General features: G+C 38.4%; 1 protein-coding gene across 9 annotated transcripts in view; it reads left to right on the top strand.

The window, feature by feature from the left end:
• LOC136719232 (sodium/calcium exchanger 1) overlaps window positions 1–22,151 on the top strand; it is a 246,297-nt gene that overhangs the window by 158,182 nt on the left and 65,964 nt on the right. For 5 of the 9 annotated variants that reach the window (XM_066697090.1, XM_066697087.1, XM_066697086.1 and 2 more), the window contains exon 3: window positions 20,828–20,934. In XM_066697090.1, the coding sequence (XP_066553187.1) occupies window positions 20,828–20,934 (107 nt within the window). Of the gene's footprint in view, window positions 1–20,827; window positions 20,935–21,708; window positions 21,813–22,151 lie in introns of all 9 variants that reach the window. The other 4 variants (XM_066697091.1, XM_066697089.1, XM_066697088.1 and 1 more) reach the window with 1 other exon arrangement.

Raw genomic sequence — 22,151 nt, 5'->3', positions numbered from 1 at the left:
TTGTGTGAGAAATAACGAATTGCTATAAAATCCATTAATTTAATGTATTATGTAAAGTAGCACTATATGTTTAAAGGTATGGCAGTAGCAGTAAAATACTCCTAGATGGATATTTACACTGTGTTATTGTATATTTTTATATAGGCAAAACAATCGCCATTCGGCAGCGCAACGTGCACCGATTATAATATTCACAAGTATAGCAGCATATTGTTGTATTCAATACAGTATGTTTAAATATTGAATGCGTTCATGATACAGACAATTGTTACACACTAATCATGTGAAATGTAAATATCCAGTGTTTTATTAATACAAAACGAACCAAGCTCACTTAAGTATTGCAATATGATCCGAGTCCTGAGAAAACCTGGAAGTGAACCACGAAAACAAACGAGTTACAAACTGAGCAAATGTGAACAGCAAGCACACTGACTGATACATTGTTTCAAAACAAACTAACCGAACCGATTTTGTTTGAAACAAATCCAGTGTGAGGTGAGGGGGTAACACGTTTGCCTGTATATAGATATTAGATGTTGCATGATTTATTGGTATATAACATCTGACGTATGTGTGACAATAGTTAGCATTACATACGCCAACCTGTTGGTTCATCAATAACACTCAGAATTGCTGCAACTGTATTATTTTCAACCTCCACCATTTCTAACGAACCGATCCGTTTCTAGTTCTTATTCAAAGGTGGCTTAACCTTTGTGTTGTGGTCGCAAAAATGTGCCCCTGTTCTGACTGGTTACGTCAGTTAGCTGACGCACTGCGTCGACCACGTCATTTGTCGGCAATACTTTTCCTGCTCCATTCACACAGACCCCATACCGGCAAGTTGCCGGCAATTAGACTAGGAACCTTGCTGGAAAATTGCCAGCAACAATTTGCCAAATTGCTGGCAATTGTTTCAGTGTGAATGGGGTTAAAGAAACACTTTTTAAATGTTCTTCAGCCTTTCTTTCATTAGTTGAATTGCCCTATTTCTGATTACTGGTCTACTTTTAAATATTAAAAATCGTAGTTACAAGAATATTTTTTACATATCTCTTTAAATAATATACCATTTAAATTATGAAGTTTCAACATGAGTGATCAGCAGTCTATCCCAAAAATAAGACAGCTAACACATTATGCATCTGTACAGTTTATGAATGCACATGAATGTTCACTGTACATCAATTTGATGAAAATGTACACTGAAAGTCTGAAATAGACTTGTTTAAATAGGTGTTCTTGTACCTAAATGTTTCAGTTAAAAACAATATTATATATATACACTCACCTAAAGGATTATTAGGAACACCATACTAATACTGTGTTTGACCCCCTTTCGCCTTCAGAACTGCCTTAATTCTACGTGGCATTGATTCAACAAGGTGCTGAAAGCATTCTTTAGAAATGTTGGCCCATATTGATAGGATAGCATCTTGCAGTTGATGGAGATTTGTGGGATGCACATCCAGGGCATGAAGCTCCCGTTCCACCACATCCCAAAGATGCTCTATTGGGTTGAGATCTGGTGACTGTGGGGGCCAGTTTAGTACAGTGAACTCATTGGCATGGTCAAGAAACCAATTTGAAATGATTCGACCTTTGTGACATGGTGCATTATCCTGCTGGAAGTAGCCATCATAGGATGGGTACATGGTGGTCATAAAGGGATGGACATGGTCAGAAACAATGCTCAGGTAGGCCGTGGCATTTAAACGATGCCCAGTTGGCACTAAGGGGCCTAAAGTGTGCCAAGAAAACATCCCCCACACCATTACACCACCACCACCAGCCTGCACAGTGGTAACAAGGCATGATGGATCCATGTTCTCATTCTGTTTACGCCAAATTCTGACTCTACCATCTGAATGTCTCAACAGAAATCGAGACTCATCAGACCAGGCAACATTTTTCCAGTCTTCAACTGTCCAATTTTGGTGAGCTTGTGCAAATTGTAGCCTCTTTTTCCTATTTGTAGTGGAGATGAGTGGTACCCGGTGGGGTCTTCTGCTGTTGTAGCCCATCCGCCTCAAGGTTGTACGTGTTGTGGCTTCACAAATGCTTTGCTGCATACCTCGGTTGTAACGAGTGGTTATTTCAGTCAAAGTTGCTCTTCTATCAGCTTGAATTAGTCGGCCCATTCTCCTCTGACTTCTAGCATCAACAAGGCATTTTCGCCCACAGGACTGCCGCATACACCATTCTCTGTAAACCCTAGAAATGGTTGTGCGTGAAAATCCCAGTAACTGAGCAGATTGTGAAATACTCAGACCGGCCCGTCTGGCACCAACAACCATGTCACGCTCAAAATTGCTTAAATCACCTTTCTTTCCCATTCAGACATTCAGTTTGGAGTTCAGGAGATTGTCTTGACCAGGACCACACCCCTAACTGCATTGAATCAACTGTCATGTGATTGGTTGATTAGAAAATTGCATTAATGAGAAATTGAACAGGTGTTCCTAATAATCCTTTAGGTGAGTGTATATATATATATATATATATATATATATATATATATATATATATATATAGTTTTAATTTGTTTTACATTTTTTGTCATACTGGATCATTTGTATTTGGTAATGTATTTATTTATTATCTATTCAATTATTTTAATCCTTCATCAGCAGTAAGAAAAAAGGGTCAAACCCATCCAATATCACCCTTTCCAACCACATATCAAAGGTCACAAGCTGAATTTAATAGTTAATTGGCAGTAATTTCTTTCTTAACCTTTTAGCACTTGTATTCATACAGTGCAACAGCAGTTTCAAGTGCTGAATTGAGTATTGCAGACATCTTTTTCAATTATTAATCCTTTTGTGAGGCACTGTTTTGTGAAAATCTTGGCAGCTAGCTTGCAATTTTGGCAAGATCTGGATTATTATTATTATGGATTGCTTTTGGACAGTTCCTTTTTCTAAGGCAAGACAGATTCATAAAGAAACTTAAAAAATACATTGTAAAGGTTATTTATTTTTCATGTCTAAAGTAAACAAAATAAAGTATATAATACAATAATACAATAAGAAATGAATAGACCATAAAACATGTTATGGTAATTAACTTTGGCATGCTAGAGAAGGTTTTCAATCAATATTCTTTGATTTTATTCTCATTACAGACTAAGCTCTGATAGCTGACCTCTCAGTTATTTAATTTAGCATTGAAACATGCATTGCAGGTAATTTGGAACTGGCTTTCTCGATCCCGTTCCCCAGAATGACACTGCCCTGGGGTCTTTGCTCCACCTTTCCTCTCATTTACTTAATTCAACTCTTAATTGAAGTGATAAATGAATTAAAAAAAATAAGATTATAATCAGATTAAACTATAATAGTGTTTCGAACTGTGCTACATTATATGAAAATAACTGACATATTTGAAATAATACCGTTGTTTAATAAGTAACCCAATGTTCAAACCTGGAAGAAATAGGGAATAGAAAATTCTTGGTGTTAATAGTACAGCATAGAAAAGAGGAGTTGACAATTGGGTTGTTATCACTGAAAGGAACAGATTAAGTACTTTTCTTATTGATTCACTCATAGCTTATTAATCTTCAATTTTTCAACAAAAGCTAAGCTCACATATAGGGGCCAACTGGTAAAAGCCTCTGTAGATAGCCTGTACCCTGTCTCTGCTGTGTTAGAACAAAGGTCGTAGCAGTGAACAGAGTTGATTTGAACAGTTGGTGTTTCCAAATTGGAGTGGTAAATTTTTTATTTTAAAAATGAAATATGTAATTGTCATCTTTGTTTCTAGCTACATTGCTCTTAATGTTAATGTCCTGAATTTGAAAACAAATAAGAGAAATAACATTAAAATCTTATGTTTAAATACCAGTATTGGGCAATACTGACAACCCAAATTTCAAAATTTTCAAGAATTGATGAAATGCATAAAACTTGTGATTTTCCCTTTGATCTATACATTTTTTTGTTTTGTTTTCAAATCAGAAGCTTGACAGATTGATTCTAAATGGTAAAATGCCAGCTAAATGCTGTGTTCCTCCCTTTAAAAGGGATTAAAGGAAGAACAAAGGCAAAAGATTCATTTTTTATACCTCCCAGGAGTACAGCTCCAGTCACACATAATTTAAGAACAATAAAAGCATTCAGTTGTATTGCCTGTGAAGAACCAGTTCCAGTGGAGGAGTAAAGCTCTAAAAGTCATGCTAAAGGTAAAGACTATCCAAATAAAGTTAATTTAAAATAAAAATACAACAATATCAAAAGGAAAATGTACTTGACTTGCTAATCTGAAATGACCATCCAGCTAATACTATCTGTACAGCACATTATATCAAATCTGATTTGTATTTACTGTCAAGGTTAACAGTGGGCCTGAAACTAAATATATATATATATATATATATATATATATATATATATATATATATATATACAGTGAGGGAAAAAAGTATTTGATCCCCTGCTGATTTTGTACGTTTGCCCACTGACAAGGAAATGATCAGTCTATAATTTTAATGGTAGGTGTATTTTAACAGTGAGAGACAGAATAACAGCAAAAAAATCAAGAAAAACGCATTTCAAAAAAGTTATAAATTGATTTGCATGTTAATGAGGGAAATAAGTATTTGACCCCTTCGACTTAGTACTTGGTGGCAAAACCCTTCACAGAGGTCAGACGTTTCTTGTAGTTGACCACCAGGTTTGCACACATCTCAGGAGGGATTTTGTCCCACTCCTCTTTGCAGATCCTCTCCAAGTCATTAAGGTTTCGAGGCTGACGTTTGGCAACTCGAACCTTCAGCTCCCTCCACAGATTTCCTATGGGATTAAGGTCTGGAGACTGGCTAGGCCACTCCAGGACCTTAATGTGCTTCTTCTTGAGCTGCTCCTTTTTTGCCTTGGCTGTGTGTTTTGGGTCATTGTCATGCTGGAATACTCATCCACGACCCATTGTCAATGCCCTGGCTGAGGGAAGGAGGTTCTCACCCAAGATTTGACGGTACATGGCCCCGTCCATCATCCCTTTGATGCGGTGCAGTTGTCCTGTCCCCTTAGCAGAAAAACACCCCCAAACCATACTGTTTCCACCACCATGTTTGACGGTGGGGATGGTGTTCTTGGGGTCATTCCTCCTCCTATAAACACGGCGAGTTGAGTTGATGCCAAAGAGCTCGATTTTGGTCTCATCTGACCACAACACTTTCACCCAGTTCTCCTCTGAATCATTCAGATGTTGGCAAACTTCAGACGGGCCTGTACATGTGCTTTCTTGAGCAGGGGGGCCTTGCGGGCGCTGCAGGATTTCAGTCCTTCACGGCGTAGTGTGTTACCAATTGTTTTCTTGGTGAGTATGGTCCCAGCTGCCTTGAGATCATTAACAAGATCCTCCCGTGTAGTTCTGGGCTGATTCCTCACCGTTCTCATGATCATTGAAACTCCACGAGGTGAGATCTTGCATGGAGCCCCAGATTGAGGGAGACTGACAGTTATTTTGTGTTTCTTCCATTTGCGAATAATCGCACCAACTGTTGCCACCTTCTCACCAAGCTGCTTGGCGATGGTCTTGTAGCCCATTCCAGCCTTGTGTAAGTCTACAATCTTGTCCCTGACATCCTTGGACAGCTCTTTGGTCTTGGCCATGGTGGAGAGTTTGGAATCTGATTGTTTGATTGCTTCTGTGGACAGGTGTCTTTTATACAGGTAACGAGCTGAGATTAGGAGCACTCCCTTTAATATACTCCCTGTATAAAAGACACCTGGGTGCCAGAAATCTTGCTGATTGATAGGGGATCAAATACTTATTTCCCTCATTAACATGCAAATCAATTTATAACTTTTTTGAAATGTGTTTTTCTGGATTTTGTTGTTGATATTCTGTCTCTCACTGTTAAAATACACCTGCCATTAAAATTTTAGACTGATCATTTCTTTGTCAGTGGGCAAACGTACAAAATCAGCAGGGGATCAAATACTTTTTTCCCTCACTGTATGTATATACACACACACACACACACACACACATTTAAATGTATTTAAAGAAATTTTAATGTACAAAAAATATTTTCCCTGGAACTGCCAATCAGTCATCTCAGCCCAAAGCTTCACAATTCCATGTTTCTTCAGGAGTAGATAAAACATGCGTTTCTCCACATATATGTAGTCAAAGTCATCTGCTATTTTTGTACTATAAACCCAGAATACACACAGTTCCAATACCAAACACAGGATTTGTAGCAGCTAGAACAACCCAAACCTGCAGGTTCCAGAGAATTCAGGTGATTGACGATGTGTGATGAACTGAGGATCGCCCAGCTGACTTTACTTACACTGGCCTGGCGGTGTTCTGCTAGTTGTGCTTTACACCCTGGGAACTACCAGCTTAAGCCAGCAATAGCGTTGCTGGGGGTGCTGACCAGCTCACTCCAGGCTATGGGATGTATATGGGACATTTTGTACTCAAATTTACTATTATTTACTGTTACTATCCGTGGTAGTCTTTGTTTAGTCATTTTAGTCAATTTGAAGACTTTTGTATAACCCCTTTGTCCCTACATTTGCAATACCTATGAAAAATTTAGAATGACATACAGCGGCCAGTTGGAGATTGATTACTTATTGACACCATAGTGGACTTCACCTACAGCTCCTAAATCTGTTCAGTAGGCAGCCTTTATCTTAAGACTCCTTGCTGTCAGTGTTATCTTCTTCTTGCAGAAAATAGTTTCAGAAGGGTGAGAAGAGTTCCCTTTCACAAATTGCTCTTCTATTAAGTGATTTCTGGAAAGTTCCCATCAACAGTTGACAGCTGACAGTGTACAGGAGACATCAGAATGTCGCCCCAGAAATTATGTAATTAGACTTTGTTATGAATGTGATCCATTTCCAGGTTCAAAATCTGTGTCTGGTTAATGTTAAATATTAAAGCTCTCTGGGTGGTAAGAGGGTGTTTATGAAGGTTTGTTCCAGCACAAGTGAATGAGTAATTGTCCCAGTCTCTTGGCCCATAATTTAACGTGACACTGCAATACTGCACAGAAGCCTCGGACAAAGTCTAATTTGGTCAGAGACTGCTTTCTTTGATTTCTGCCATGAGATCTTCATCTACTAAAGCACAGCAGACCTTATGCCATCTTCCAAATATGAGTTAGTAGTGATCTTGTGCAGAGCTTGGGTGACTTTTAAGAGGATGGACTATTCTGTTTCTTCTTGGGTTGTTTACTGGCCATACTAGTATAGTAAGCAATTGTTAAATAAATGTAGTCATACATTTTCCCCATTAGACTACATTATATGTACATAATGGAATTGTAAATTAATATGCTTTAAAAATATAAAACTGTATTAAATATCTGATGAAAGCATTCTTACAGCCTACAGTACAAGTAATAATCATAATAATCATAGTAATCATATCTTGAGAGAGTAACAGAAATAAACTTCTATATTATCTAAATTATTTCTGTCTGTTTTAATTTTAGTTAACTTTGACAGGTCACTTTACAGTCAGATTTACATTAGGTACATTATCTTTACTAATGTCAACAACATGTTCATTAACCCCTCCCTTTTTTAATGGCAAATACAAAAAAAGGAAAAATCAGTAGAACATAACACAATTATGTTTTATTCTAATCTCATGTACAGGATGCTTTCATCCATTGGATAATAATTATATAACATTCACTTAGATCAGAAAAATCTACACTGAATATTTCTTATGCCTTTTATGTGTATAATCGATTTTTATCACTGGTTCCTCCCTGTCCCAGGAAACACACTCCCTCCACCCCTGAGCTACCAGAATGTTGAAGTTTAGTAGAACTATTAAATAATTAAAGTGCAGTATTGTATGATATTGTTGTATCAAACCCACAGAACAGAAAACAAAAGGAAACACAGTCAGACAAGCTGAACCACTAGTTTCCAGTTAATACCAAGCCTGCTTATTTCATTCTTTGTTTTTACACAGTGGTGCCAGCTACCCCCCAAAAAAAGGTCTGAAATACCCCCTGGGGGTAATTACTCTAGGTTAAATCCCACTGATGTATAAAATAGATTTTTTTATATATATATATATATATATATATATATATATATATATATATACACTCACCTAAAGGATTATTAGGAACACCTGTTCAATTTCTCATTAATGCAATTATCTAACCAACCAATCACATGGCAGTTGCTTCAATGCATTTAGGGGTGTGGTCCTGGTCAAGACAATCTCCTGAACTCCAAACTGAATGTCTGAATGGGAAAATAAGGTGATTTAAGCAATTTTGAGCATGGCATGGTTGTTGGTGCCAGACGGGCCGGTCCGAGTATTTCACAATCTGCTCAGTTACTGGGATTTTCACGCACAACCATTTCTAGGGTTTACAAAGAATGGTGTGGAAAGGGAAAAACATCCAGTATGTGGCAGTCCTGTGGGCAAAAATGCCTTGTTGATGCTAGAGGTCAGAGGAGAATGGGCCGACTGATTCAAGCTGATAGAAGAGCAACTTTGACTGAAATAACCACTCGTTACAACCGAGGTATGCAGCAAAGCATTTGTGAAGCCACAACACGTACAACCTTGAGGCGGATGGGCTACAACAGCAGAAGACCCCACCGGGTACCACTCATCTCCACTACAAATAGGAAAAAGAGGCTACAATTTGCACAAGCTCACCAAAATTGGACAGTTGAAGACTGGAAAAATGTTGTCTGGTCTGATGAGTCTCGATTTCTGTTGAGACATTCAGATGGTAGAGTCAGAATTTGGCGTAAACAGAATGAGAACATGGATCCATCATGCCTTGTTACCACTGTGCAGGCTGGTGGTGGTGGTGTAATGGTGTGGGGGATGTTTTCTTGGCACACTTTAGGCCCCTTAGTGCCAACTGGGCATCGTTTAAATGCCACGGCCTACCTGAGCATTGTTTCTGACCATGTCCATCCCTTTATGACCACCATGTACCCATCCTATGATGGCTACTTCCAGCAGGATAATGCACCATGTCACAAAGGTCGAATCATTTCAAATTGGTTTCTTGACCATGCCAATGAGTTCACTGTACTAAACTGGCCCCCACAGTCACCAGATCTCAACCCAATAGAGCATCTTTGGGATGTGGTGGAACGGGAGCTTCATGCCCTGGATGTGCATCCCACAAATCTCCATCAACTGCAAGATGCTATCCTATCAATATGGGCCAACATTTCTAAAGAATGCTTTCAGGACCTTGTTGAATCAATGCCACGTAGAATTAAGGCAGTTCTGAAGGCGAAAGGAGGTCAAACACAGTATTAGTATGGTGTTCCTAATAATCCTTTAGGTGAGTGTATATACAGTGAGGGAAAAAAGTATTTGATCCCCTGCTGATTTTGTACGTTTGCCCATTGACAAATAAATGATCAGTCTATAATTTTAATGGTAGGTGTATTTTAACAGTGAGAGACAGAATAACAACAACAAAATCCAGAAAAACGCATTTCAAAAAAGTTATAAATTGATTTGCATGTTAATGAGGGAAATAAGTATTTGATCCCCTATCAATCAGCAAGATTTCTGGCTCCCAGGTGTCTTTTATACAGGTAACGAGCTGAGATTAGGAGCACTCTCTTAAAGGGAGTGCTCCTAATCTCAGCTCATTACCTGTATAAAAGACACCTATCCACAGAAGCAATAAATCAATCAGATTCCAAACTCTCCACCATGGCCAAGACCAAAGAGCTGTCCAAGGATGTCAGGGACAAGATTGTAGACCTACACAAGGCTGGAATGGGCTACAAGACCATCGCCAAGCAGCTTGGTGAGAAGGTGACAACAGTTGGTGCGATTATTCGCAAATGGAAGAAACACAAAATAACTGTCAGTCTCCCTCAATCTGGGGCTCCATGCAAGATCTCACCTCGTGGAGTTTCAATGATCATGAGAACGGTGAGGAATCAGCCCAGAACTACACAGGAGGATCTTGTTAATGATCTCAAGGCAGCTGGGACCATAGTCACCAAGAAAACAATTGGTAACACACTACGCCGTGAAGGACTGAAATCCTGCAGCGCCCGCAAGGTCCCCCTGCTCAAGAAAGCACATGTACAGGCCCGTCTGAAGTTTGCCAATGAACATCTGAATGATTCAGGGGAGAACTGGGTGAAAGTGTTGTGGTCAGATGAGACCAAAATCGAGCTCTTTGGCATCAACTCAACTCGCCGTGTTTGGAGGAGGAGGAATGACCCCAAGAACACCATCCCCACCGTCAAACATGGAGGTGGAAACATTATGCTTTGGGGGTGTTTTTCTGCTAAGGGGACAGGACAACTGCACCGCATCAAAGGGACGATGAACGGGGCCATGTACCGTCAAATCTTGGGTGAGAACCTCCTTCCCTCAGCCAGGGCATTGAAAATGGGTCGTGGATGGGTATTCCAGCATGACAATGACCCAAAACACACAGCCAAGGCAACAAAGGAGTGGCTCAAGAAGAAGCACATTAAGGTCCTGGAGTGGCCTAGCCAGTCTCCAGACCCTAATCCCATAGAAAATCTGTGGAGGGAGCTGAAGGTTCGAGTTGCCAAATATCAGCCTCGAAACCTTAATGACTTGGAGAGGATCTGCAAAGAGGAGTGGGACAAAATCCCTCCTGAGATGTGTGCAAACCTGGTGGCCAACTACAAGAATCGTCTGACCTCTGTGATTGCCAACAAGGGTTTTGCCACCAAGTAATAAGTTGAAGGGCTCAAATACTTATTTCCCTCATTAACATGCAAATCAATTTATAACTTTTTTGAAATGCATTTTTCTGGATTTGTTTGTTGTTATTCTGTCTCTCACTGTTAAAATACACCTACCATTAAAATTATAGACTGATCATTTCTTTGTCAGTGGGCAAACGTACAAAATCAGCAGGGGATCAAATACTTTTTTCCCCCACTGTGTATATATATATATATATATATATATATGTATATAGATTGTGTATATATGTATTATTTATGTCATTGAAATCTTTTTACTTTGTGCTTGGCTTGGCATTTGATGGACAAATAAGTACAAACAAAACAGCCAGGATTGCACAACAAAATACATTTGGATGACTAAAACTCATTTTACTGTTGATGCAGAACTTCAGTTTAAAACTTCGAATGCTTAATGCAATATCAGGAGGAAAACACCCATGAACCTGTTTTATAAAAACAGTAGTGAAATTCAAAGTCGAAAGTATTTCTCTGCCTTTCCAATTTATCACCCTATTTGTCTTTATGTAACAGCTACTGTATGTCTGTTACAATCTGGGAAGAATGCACTTGAGCTTCGCCTTTAATGCACATGCCAGTTGATGTAAATCATTTCAGGCTCTGAGGCAAATTGTCTTCTGTGCCAGTTTGGCCAGGGTAGGTGCTTGAGGCAGATCCACTCAAATGACATCACATAGGACAGGCAATGATTTCCTAGGCTGTTATTTCTCTTACGAATACACAAGACCCAGATAATATGGCAAATAGCTGTACTGTGTGAATAATAAGATGTATCTAGTCCAGTGCTGCTTAACATCCGATACTGTATGTTGGGCAGGGTGAGTATGTGTGACTTACAATGGTATTTCTTTATTTTAATATATTCCTGAAGATTTCAAAGTTATTTCCAGAGTCCATTTTGTATTTTTAGTTTTTTGGTGGTTTTAATATTAACATTTACTCATTTTTCTCTTATTTCCGGTTCTTATGCCTTTTAGGTTTTTGTCTTCACTAGATTGATTCTGGTCACAGTTGACGTTATGAGACTTTTGTCACCTGGTAGATTCCAGCAGATGTCTAGAGCAACGTCTGGACTGTAGGGCTCAACCTATGTGCTTTGTGTATGCTTTTACCAGTTGAGGTTCTTGGTAGCCAACTTAATATATGCATTTTCAATATGGATTCATGTAGACAAATGTACTACATGTACTATAAATACATGTGGGTACAAAAATAAGTATTTCTGTACTATATCATATAGTGTTTTAAAACTAGGCAATCCTCTTGTGCCACTTTGGACAAGAACTTAGTATACTGAAGAGTTTTAAGGTTAACCGTTTCCTAGTGAACATGTTGAGAGAAGATGGGTCATGGAGGTTTCTGTGTTATGTCATCAGTCTGTGTGCAGTATTAGTGGTTTTACCTCGGGAGAAAGAAGTGAATAGGAGAGGACAGAACCAAGTTGTAGAAAGATGTACCCTCAGTACAAATGTTTTTGTTTTTAAAGAGCTTGCATGCATGTAAAAAGAGACTGCTATTAGCAACATTTAATAGTAGAGTCTCATCTCATATGGAATAAATTCTTAGAGAAGATGGAGGATGGTTATGTTAAGAAGATACAGTACCTATAGGAAGTATTCACCCCCTTGGACTTTCTCACATTTTGTTACAACCTGAAATTTTTATGCATTTAAATGGGATTTTTTTTCCCTTTTTATTAACTCAACCTACTCAACACCTTGAATCAGCAAGATCATTTTAATTGTGAAACAACAGATAATGAAACTTTAAAAAAATGAAATGTATTCACCCTCAATGAGTCAATACTTGGTAGAACCACCTTGCTAGCAATTACAGCTGTGAGTTTTTTGGTGTAAGTCTCTACCAGGTTTGCACTTCTGGATTGTGCAATATTCACCCATTCTTCTCAGTAACATTGTTCAAGCACTGTCATGTTGAATGGGGTTTGCTTGTGGACTGCAATCTTCAAGCTTTGCCACAGATTCTCAATCAGATTCAAGCCTGGATTTTGACTGGGCCACTCTAGGACATTCACTTTCTTGTTTTTAAGTCACTCACATGTTCTGGCTGTGTGCTTGGGGTAATTTTTCTGCTGAAAGGTGAATTTTCATCCCAGTCTTGCAGACTGAAGCATATTTTCCTCAAGGATTTGCCTATATTTAGCCTTATCAATTTTGCCCTCTACCCTGACAAGCGTCACAGTCCCTGTTAATGTTTATCATCCCCATAGCATGATGTTGCCACCACAGCCAGCTGTACAGTAGAGATTGTGTTAATTGGGTCATGTACTGTGTCAGGGTTGTGCCAGACATAATGCTTTGGATTTAGGCCAGATAGTTCACATAGCACCCCAAAGAAATTTAAATGATTTTTGCTGAATAAAATTCAGAATCTTTCTCTATTTCTCTCTCCCTCTCTCTGTAATTCTGTCAACTAACACCCCCACCACAAACCTTGGAGCCTAACACTAATGGTGTATTATCAAATTGACTGGTCTAAGATCAGCCCTCACTATAAAATCCAAGTTTCAAAAATATTCCATGATAACATCATACTACTACAGGGTTTCCTGCAGCGCTATTCAGTCCCAAAATCAGTGTCACCTGGCCAAGCCCCCTCCCCCACCCCCACACACAAATTCAGTAACAGACCGCCATGCCTATACTAATTTCTTTGAGATATCGTGAGAATATGGTATGGCTAAGTTAGCTTTGGAATGAAGGAATTAGATACATGTGTCGGTTAGTTAGAGAGCAAAATCAAGATGTTCTATGTTCTTTTAAAAAGGAGTTCATTCGTGGTTGGTTTGATCAGTTTAATTGGATGGTATATTCTGTCACCAAAGAAGCAGCATTTACTGTCTCTGGGTTCTGTAATTGTGTAACAGCATTTTGTGCAAGACCTACTGCATGCATCTTGTATTGAATGTTTGTGCTGTAGTAGTGACCAAACTGAAAACTCAAACTCGGTTTGGGTGGTGCCATATACCTTCCAATTAATGACTGTGATACAGGGGATATTCAATGCCTTTTACATATGTGTATAACCCTCCCCTGATCTATGCCTTTCTACAACTTTATCCTAGAGTTTTTTGAAGGCCTTGGTCTTTATGGTAGTATCTTTGCTTTAAATGTACTACCCAATATGTGGGGCCTTACAGAGACAGGTGTACTTATTCTGAAACCACTTTTATTGCACACAGATGGACTACATTACATGTACTGTGTGAATTCTGAAGGAAATTGTTTATTTAGGAGTGTCACAGCAGAGGGGGAGAATACTTCTCAGATGAAGACTTTTCTTTTTTTTTTCCTCACTTTATTTTTTCCCCACATTGAAAGTGTAGGTTGTATAGATCAAAAAAATACAATATACCATTTAAATGCATCCAGCTTACAGATTGTAACACATAAAAATGTAAAACCATCCAAGGCGAGTAAATATTTCCTATAGCCATGGTATTAAATTGCATTCATAGACAGCAGAAGGGAAGCCAATGTGATTGGAGGACCTCATCAAGCACAGAACTGTAACCTATCTGTGAGCACTTGACCTCCTTATTTTGCATGGGGCGTTCCCATTCGTTGACCTTTAATCCTATCAGCAACCCTTAGACACCTTAACCCTTTTCATTTTTCAGGTTGAGAAATATTTAAAGCCTAGTTGACTGGACCCATTTCAGTTAATGATCAGTGTCATAGAGTAAGTTTAAGAGAGCAGAAGTCAGACAGTGTTCTGGGGCATGGGGAGCGTAATGTAATTTCCTGTGTTATCGGTATGAGCTGAGACATAGGCACTGAGAGGTATAGGTGTTAATACAGTTTATTAATGGAAAAGAACTGTCAAGAAAGAAGCCAGTGAGCTCAATATTAACTGCAGAGCTAGAGGTAAGGCATCATGGGCTAAATAATGCATCCAAATATGCACTGTCCACTTTACAGAGATGAAAGAGTACACTCTGGCTATAATTTCTTCTCACTCCCCCTGGCATGAACAGGCAGCCATAGAAAAAGTGTGGAAGAAAAATGTAATTGCAAGGAATGGAAAATCAATGAAATGACTGCAGAAAGAACTTGCAAAATAAAATAAACAGACACAATGAGATGATTACTTGTCTTGTTGATCCAAAACTGGCCTTTTACTCAGCTTGCACTGACTATTAAATACACATATTCTGAAATCTAGTCCTGAATTCCACATGCGGCAAACAATAGGGATTAAGAAGTTTAACCTAACTATATTAAGCAAAATTTAAATGAAGAAGCAGAATACTGCACATTCTTATTATGAAGTCTGGTACATTTATGCTTTCTGCTGCCAAGGATTGAGAAGATGTTGGTGGTGCTGTTTCTTAGTTTTGGGCTTCCATGCAGTTCAACTGGTAACCTCTACTCAGAGCACAGGTTGAGGGCTGTAGTTTAGACATTGCTGTTTTGAATCCATCCAATAGCCATCTCTGACCAGGAATCCCCATAAAATAACAAAAAACTGTCAGAGCACAGCCATAGTTGGGTGGGCTACAGTTTGCTCAGATTGTCAACCTACAACAACTAGTTTACCGGGTGATAGAAGTGTTATTTGCAAAAAGAAAAGCAGGAAGCTTGGCAAAACCATGTTTCCTGTATCCCTGTTGCATTGTGAGCTAAGCTGATTACAAAATGAGTGATTCCAAATTTGGAATGGTATAAAATAATCACACAATTCCAGTCACATAAACATGCTTCCTAAACTGTAATTAATGCTACCAATATTGCAGACTTCAAAATAATTACATAAGGACTTACTCAGCAGGTTAACAGAAAACTTGTTGGGCTGTGTCCAATAGGAAAGGACGCAATATAGACATTGCTGAGATGTAGGAAGGGTCCAGGCGGGACTCATGGGTCAGGGAATGAATAATCTATTTCTGCTCTTATTCTTGTTTTGTGTATCTCAAATAACATCACTACAGCACTACCTCAGACATATGTGCAAGAAAGCTGTTCAATTTTGTGTCCAGGTTACAATTTGACAGCGGATTTGCTGTGTCGCTAAGATTCTTAAATGTCGAAGCAGGTCTGAGGAATGAGCTCTGGATTTGTACACTAGGTGCCATTTTCTTTTGATCCTGTCATTTTACAAGCTGTATAAAGTAAATCTTTATGTGTAACAAGCCATGAATACTGCAAACTTATTTTTTTGTTAGAAAGGAAAATACTGAAATTTGCAACTGTTGGATTAAGTGTAGACCAAATGTTTTTATTGGAGGTATTCAAAATCAAGTTGTTTAAAGTTTTCCTATCAATTTGTATAAGAAGTAAGTAGGAAAATCTGTAGTACCATGCTAGTTTTCCAAAACTGAATCACGCTTGACTCATAAACCAGATGCAGATCTCAAGTGCAAAGCCGTCTTGGCTCAGAGTTTGTATTTTAATGGCTGTGTGCAAACTTTTCACGAGAACTGTCGCCTTACAAATTGGTCAACTTCCCACTACACCAGTCATATCAGAGTGCAAGGATTGCACAGACAAATTAAATCCCAAACTTCATTACCTCTAAAAATCTGTCTTTCTTGTAGAATACTTTCCAGACCATTGCAAGTTTATTGTAATCAAAACAACAGAGATGCTGGGTGAAAATACAAAAAATTATTCTATTAAATCCTCTTATAAGCCCCAATGAAAATAACAATACATTTTAGACTTAAAACTACACTTTTACTTGGAATATGGTGTTTATTTTAAATTGCTAGTTTTTATATAGTGTTCATGGTATTTGAGAGAAGGAGTTACTTGGATGGAGATTTGTTTTTATTGAGGATGCATTTTTTGGAGCTTCCTAGTCTTCCCCTTCTTGTGTCTTGAATCTGTTTTATATGTGTTCAGTGTTATTTTCTGTATTTTCTGTGGTTTGTAAATTGTCTAAAATAAATGAATAGTAATAGAAGCAAAGTAATTTTATTCAGTGTTCTGAAACCTGTTCACAAATAATTAAGACTGTTGCCCAATACAAACTACAGATATACAGTGAGGGAAAAAAGTATTTGATCCCCTGCTGATTTTGTATGTTTGCCCACTGACAAAGAAATGATAAGTATATAATTTTAATGATAGGTGTATTTTAACAGTGAGAGACAGAATAACAGCAAAAAAATCCTGAAAAACGCATTTCAAAAAAGTTATAAATTGATTTGCATGTTAATGAGGGAAATAATATTTGATCCCCTATCAATCAGCAAGATTTCTGGCTCCCAGGTGTCTTTTATACAGGTAACGAGCTGAGATTAGGAGCACTCTCTTAAAGGGAGTGCTCCTAATCTCAGCTCGTTACCTGTATAAAAGACACCTGTCCACAGAAGCAATCAATCAGATCAGATTCCAAACTCTCCACCATGGCCAAAGAGCTGTCCAAGGATGTCAGGGACAAGATTGTAGACCTACACAAGGCTGGAATGGGCTACAAGACCATCACCAAGCAGCTTGGTGAGAAGTTGGTGCGATTATTCGCAAATAGAAGAAACACAAAATAACTGTCAGTCTCCCTCGGTCTGGGGCTCCATGCAAGATCTCACCTTGTGGAGTTTCAATGATCATGAGAACGGTGAGGAATCAGCCCAGAACTACACGGGAGGATCTTGTTAATTATCTCAAGGCAGCTGGGACCATAGTCACCAAGAAAACAATTGGTAACACACTATGCCGTGAAGGACTGAAATCCTGCAGCGCCCGCAAGGTCCCCCTGCTCAAGAAAGCACATGTACTGGCCCGTCTGAAGTTTGCCAATGAACATCTGAATGATTCAGAGGAGAACTAGGTGAAAGTGTTGTGGTCAGATGAGACCAAAATCGAGCTCTTTGGCATCTACTCAACTCGCCGTGTTTGGAGGAGGAGGAATGACCCCAAGAACACCATCCCCACTGTCAAACAGGGAGGTGGAAACATTATGCTTTGGGGGTGTTTTTCTGCTAAGGGGACAGGACAACTGCACCGCATCAAAGGGACGATGGACGGGGCCATGTACCGTCAAATCTTGGGTGAGAACCTCCTTCCCTCAGCCAGGGCATTGAAAATGGGTCATGGATGGGTATTCCAGCATGACAATGACCCAAAACACACAGCCAAAGCAACAAAGGAGTGGCTCAAGAAGAAGCACATTAAGGTCCTGGAGTGGCCTAGCCAGTCTCCAGACCCTAATCCCATAGAAAATCTGTGGAGGGAGCTGAAGGTTCGAGTTGCCAAACGTCAGCCTCGAAACCTTAATGACTTGGAGAGGATCTGCAAAGACGGAGTGGGACAAAATCCCTCCGGAGATGTGTGCAAACCTCGTGGCCAACTACAAGAAATGTCTGACCTCTGTGATTGCCATCAAGTGTTTTGCCACCAAGTACTAAGTCGAAGGGGCCAAATACTTATTTTCCTTTAACATGCAAATCAATTTATAACTTTTTTGAAATGCATTTTTCTGGATTTTTTTGTTGTTATTCTGTCTCTCACTGCTAAAATACACCTACCATTAAAATTATAGACTGATCATTTCTTTGTCAGTGGGCAAACGTACAAAATCAGCAGGGGATCAAATACTTTTTTCCCCCACTGTATAGTAAAAAAAGAGACGATGTAATTAAATATTTTAATGAATACAAACACCATGGCCAGTATCACTGTGAAGTGGTCAGAAATAGTTGCAATGCAAACTCCAGCTTGGTTTTTAAAAACATGATCCTGTGCTGCAGTATTAGGAAGACTTCCTGAAAATGTTCCAGAACTGGGAAAATTATCTATGTCTGAGTATAGTCTTTGGCCTTGCCAGGTCCATGTGGGCTTGTAGTGGTGAGTGGTAGTATTCTGAGTAATGGTCAGTTATTCAAAATTAGGTCATACAATAACAAATACATTTGCCATGAATATACCAACACCTCAGCATCTGATAGTTCAGCATTCACGAATTTGGTTATTCATAAAGGTAGCCACAGAATTGGAATCATTCAAAAAGTTGTCCGTGTTGGCTTGGTAGGTAGCATGTGTTAAAACCCCGACTTAGGCACCCAAAATTCTAGTATATACTACTACTTTTTGTATTCTATGCAAAACTTGTATTATACTACTAATACTACTACAATGTTACAAAACCACACCATGATACCATGACATCATAACGCTACACCGCCACTGTTCCCACATTGGGGCATTTTCATTTTTGCCCTTCATTCCCCTCAGATCGTGTCAATCTGTTTTTCCTTGCTGTAAGCTGTTGTGCTGGTTGATTTATGTGCTTACTATAATTTTTAATTTACTATTACGATTTTGACTTAACCATGTTTTCCAAAAGAAAATCATCGGGTACAAGTGAATCTACTTCAAAGAGATCAAAGAAAGTGATAACACTTTCTATGCTTTCTATGATAGCATAGAAAATATGAATTATTAGAGAAGCTGGTTATTGTTTTCAGTGTGTCAGCTCTTGGTCGCATGTTTCGTGTGATCGAGTCCACTGTACGTTCCATTATAACAAAGAAAATCAGTTTGTTGACTTTCAAATTGTAAAGTTTTAAGAACTCTAATTTAAGGTTTAGTGTTAAGCATGAGGCAATATGAAGGTTGCCTATTAAAAGGGGTCAGTATAATCAGATCAAAATGCTTATTCACAAATTTCTGCTTTTGTGAATGTATTTTGAAGGGCAAAAGTAGTATCCAAGATTGATTAGAAAGAGGATGATCTGGATGATTTGTCTGCAAAAAATAATCATCTTCTACATAGTGTTGAATTGGGAATTGGGGTTTTTTCACACAAACACCCATTTTAGGAAACAGTAGCTGAGCTTATGTTCCTTTCCCACACATTATAGACAATGGCAGGGCTGTTTTAATTAATGGTGGCATTTTTCTCTTTAAATGTAATGTAATGTTGTTTTTTTTCCCCTCTGAGCCATTACTTAGAAAAAGAAGAAAAAAAATTAAGGTAATAATTAATGTAAATTTATTCCCTTTGCCTGGAGAAATGAAAGCTTCTATTAATAGTTTTTTGTGGAACTGTGGATAAATCAGTTCAGGATTGCAAAGGGTTCTTATGGAGGACATTATTGATCTTTCTCCAAATGTTTTTCAGTTGATGGTCAATTATTTGGAATTAATCTGTAAGCTTTTTAAGTGGATAGACTGTCAGAGCCAGTATTCTTTGTCTAACCAGTCTTAGAAAGAGCTGGCTAGATTGGTGAAGACAATTTCTGCTCTAGGAGAATGTGTTGTAGAAGGCAGTCATAAGCAAAACACTTTATAGTATTATAATTTATAGCGCATACTTAATTTTACTCACTTTCTGTGCAGTTATCCAACTACTTCATGCAATCACACAGAACATTATTGTTTTTATATTCATATGTTTTTATATATGACTTGTTACAAACATGAATCTAAACATCGAGGGTTATTGACATTTTCTGTTGTCCATACAGGCGAATCTGTAATTAGCAATATTTCTCAATTAAATTATGGAGATCTGGTAACAAATTAGGCATTTATTAATAATTGTATTCATTAAGTAATCAGTCAGTGGGACATTTCGTAATTCATGTTAAAATAAAGACTTGTTGAGAGTAAATCATATTCATATTTTAAATTCATTTTAAAAGACAATAGTAATAAGATTTATTCTCATCCAATCTTTATCACTCAAGGAATTATGGGAGGGTACTGAGTAGTTAATTACTCTAACACATATATTCCTCTTTACCACCTGATTGAAATTCAAAGAATTTTAATAGAATGGATTCTTAAGAAATGCTTGATTCATTAACAGATCTTAGTTGAATTACAAAACACGGATTAACATTGATTTAAAGGAAGATAGGGACAGCAGAAGTAATCTTCAAGAAGTAACATCTAAATATTCATGTTTCTGTTTTAGTTTTCAGTTTTATTTTTCATTTACACATTGATGAATCTGTTCAATAAAAGTCCATTGGTTTTATACAGCCTTTCTCTTTTCCAGACCCCACTTGCCACCATTACCACCATCTTTTGTGTTTGTCTTCTTTTTAAGCTTGGCTACAGCATTTTGTCTTTATTTCCTTGCCTTGTATTTTCCTCACTTCCTTCTCTGCAATCTGTATTCTTTTTCTGTTTCAGCAAAACTATTAAAGTCAAAGTAATTGATGATGAAGAGTATGAGAAAAACAAGACCTTCTTCGTTGAGATTGGAGAGCCTCGACTGGTGGAGATGAGTGAGAGGAAAGGTGGGGGATCTGCATTGAGGACCTAGGCCTCACTGCCTGACCTGTTTCTCCCCACCAGCCTGGGAAAGTAGGGGACCCCCTCTATTTCCTTGGCTGGTCCACCGCAGTTCTGCTTACATTCACACCTCTAGGGGACCGTACACAAGGAGGTGACACTGGCCAATTAAAGGGAAAATAGTACCATAGTGCTTTAAGCTCTAATATTATATGTTTTTAATTATTTCATAGTGAATCCATTGACAATTGGCCACCACCACCTAGAAATATAACTTCCTCTTCCTCTGCCTTCATGAGCTATAGCCTTGTTAGTAATACCTCACAATGCACCATTTGCAAGGCTGACTTGTATCAATGAGAAAGAGGACATTTTAATCATAGGCAGAAAAAGTTAATTGGCAGCATCAGTTATTTTTCAATGGATTTAATTCTTGGAAGAATAAATGCATCTACTCTTGCAGACAAGAATAACATCCCAGTATTTTATATTTTTTACAATACTCACCCATTTAATTATTTATATTGAATTACCAACTCCTCTGAAGAGACTAAAAGTTTCTGAGGGATAACAGTCTGGCAGCCCCTTTCCTCCTTGTCGAAACTCTTGAGTTGCTGTGAATGTGTGCGCAGACTGTCTCCCATCATGACATCTCACTGTCCATCAGGCCACCGAGCTCAGTGCGATGCATGCTTGCAGGAGTATAAAATGTGTGTGTGTGTGCATTTGCATGCGTTATTCCAACCCCCACTGTTTGAATCTGTTTTGTGTCCCCACAGGAAAACCATTACCATTAAAATACTTGACCGTGAGGAGTATGATAAACAGGCCTATTTCTACATAGAGCTGCAGGAGCCGGTATGGAAACAGCGAGGATGGACAGGTGTGAGAGTACATCAGAGCAGATAAATCAGCATCTCCAGCCTTTTTTCCTTTTCTTCTGCCGTTTTGTCTCTCTCTCTACTCTCACACTTTTACCTTTTCTCCTGTGGCTTTGCTGTGTTCAAAGCCTTTTGCTGCGTTTCCTCCAGCCACTGATTAAATTAAGAAATTTACAACTTCTTAAATGGTGCACGTAGAATACGTTTTTGTTGAAATAAACAGTTTAAATCCATACACCCTGCTTACATGGAACCCATGTGTGTATATATATATATATATATATATATATACACATACACACACACACACGCACATTTGCTACCACTAATTTTCGGATAGC

This window comes from Amia ocellicauda, chromosome 23 (genome assembly GCF_036373705.1).
Source record: "Amia ocellicauda isolate fAmiCal2 chromosome 23, fAmiCal2.hap1, whole genome shotgun sequence".
Taxonomy (NCBI): domain Eukaryota; kingdom Metazoa; phylum Chordata; class Actinopteri; order Amiiformes; family Amiidae; genus Amia; species Amia ocellicauda.
The sequence above is the reverse complement of the archived record's forward strand: the minus strand, read 5'-3'. Positions and strand labels throughout refer to the sequence as shown.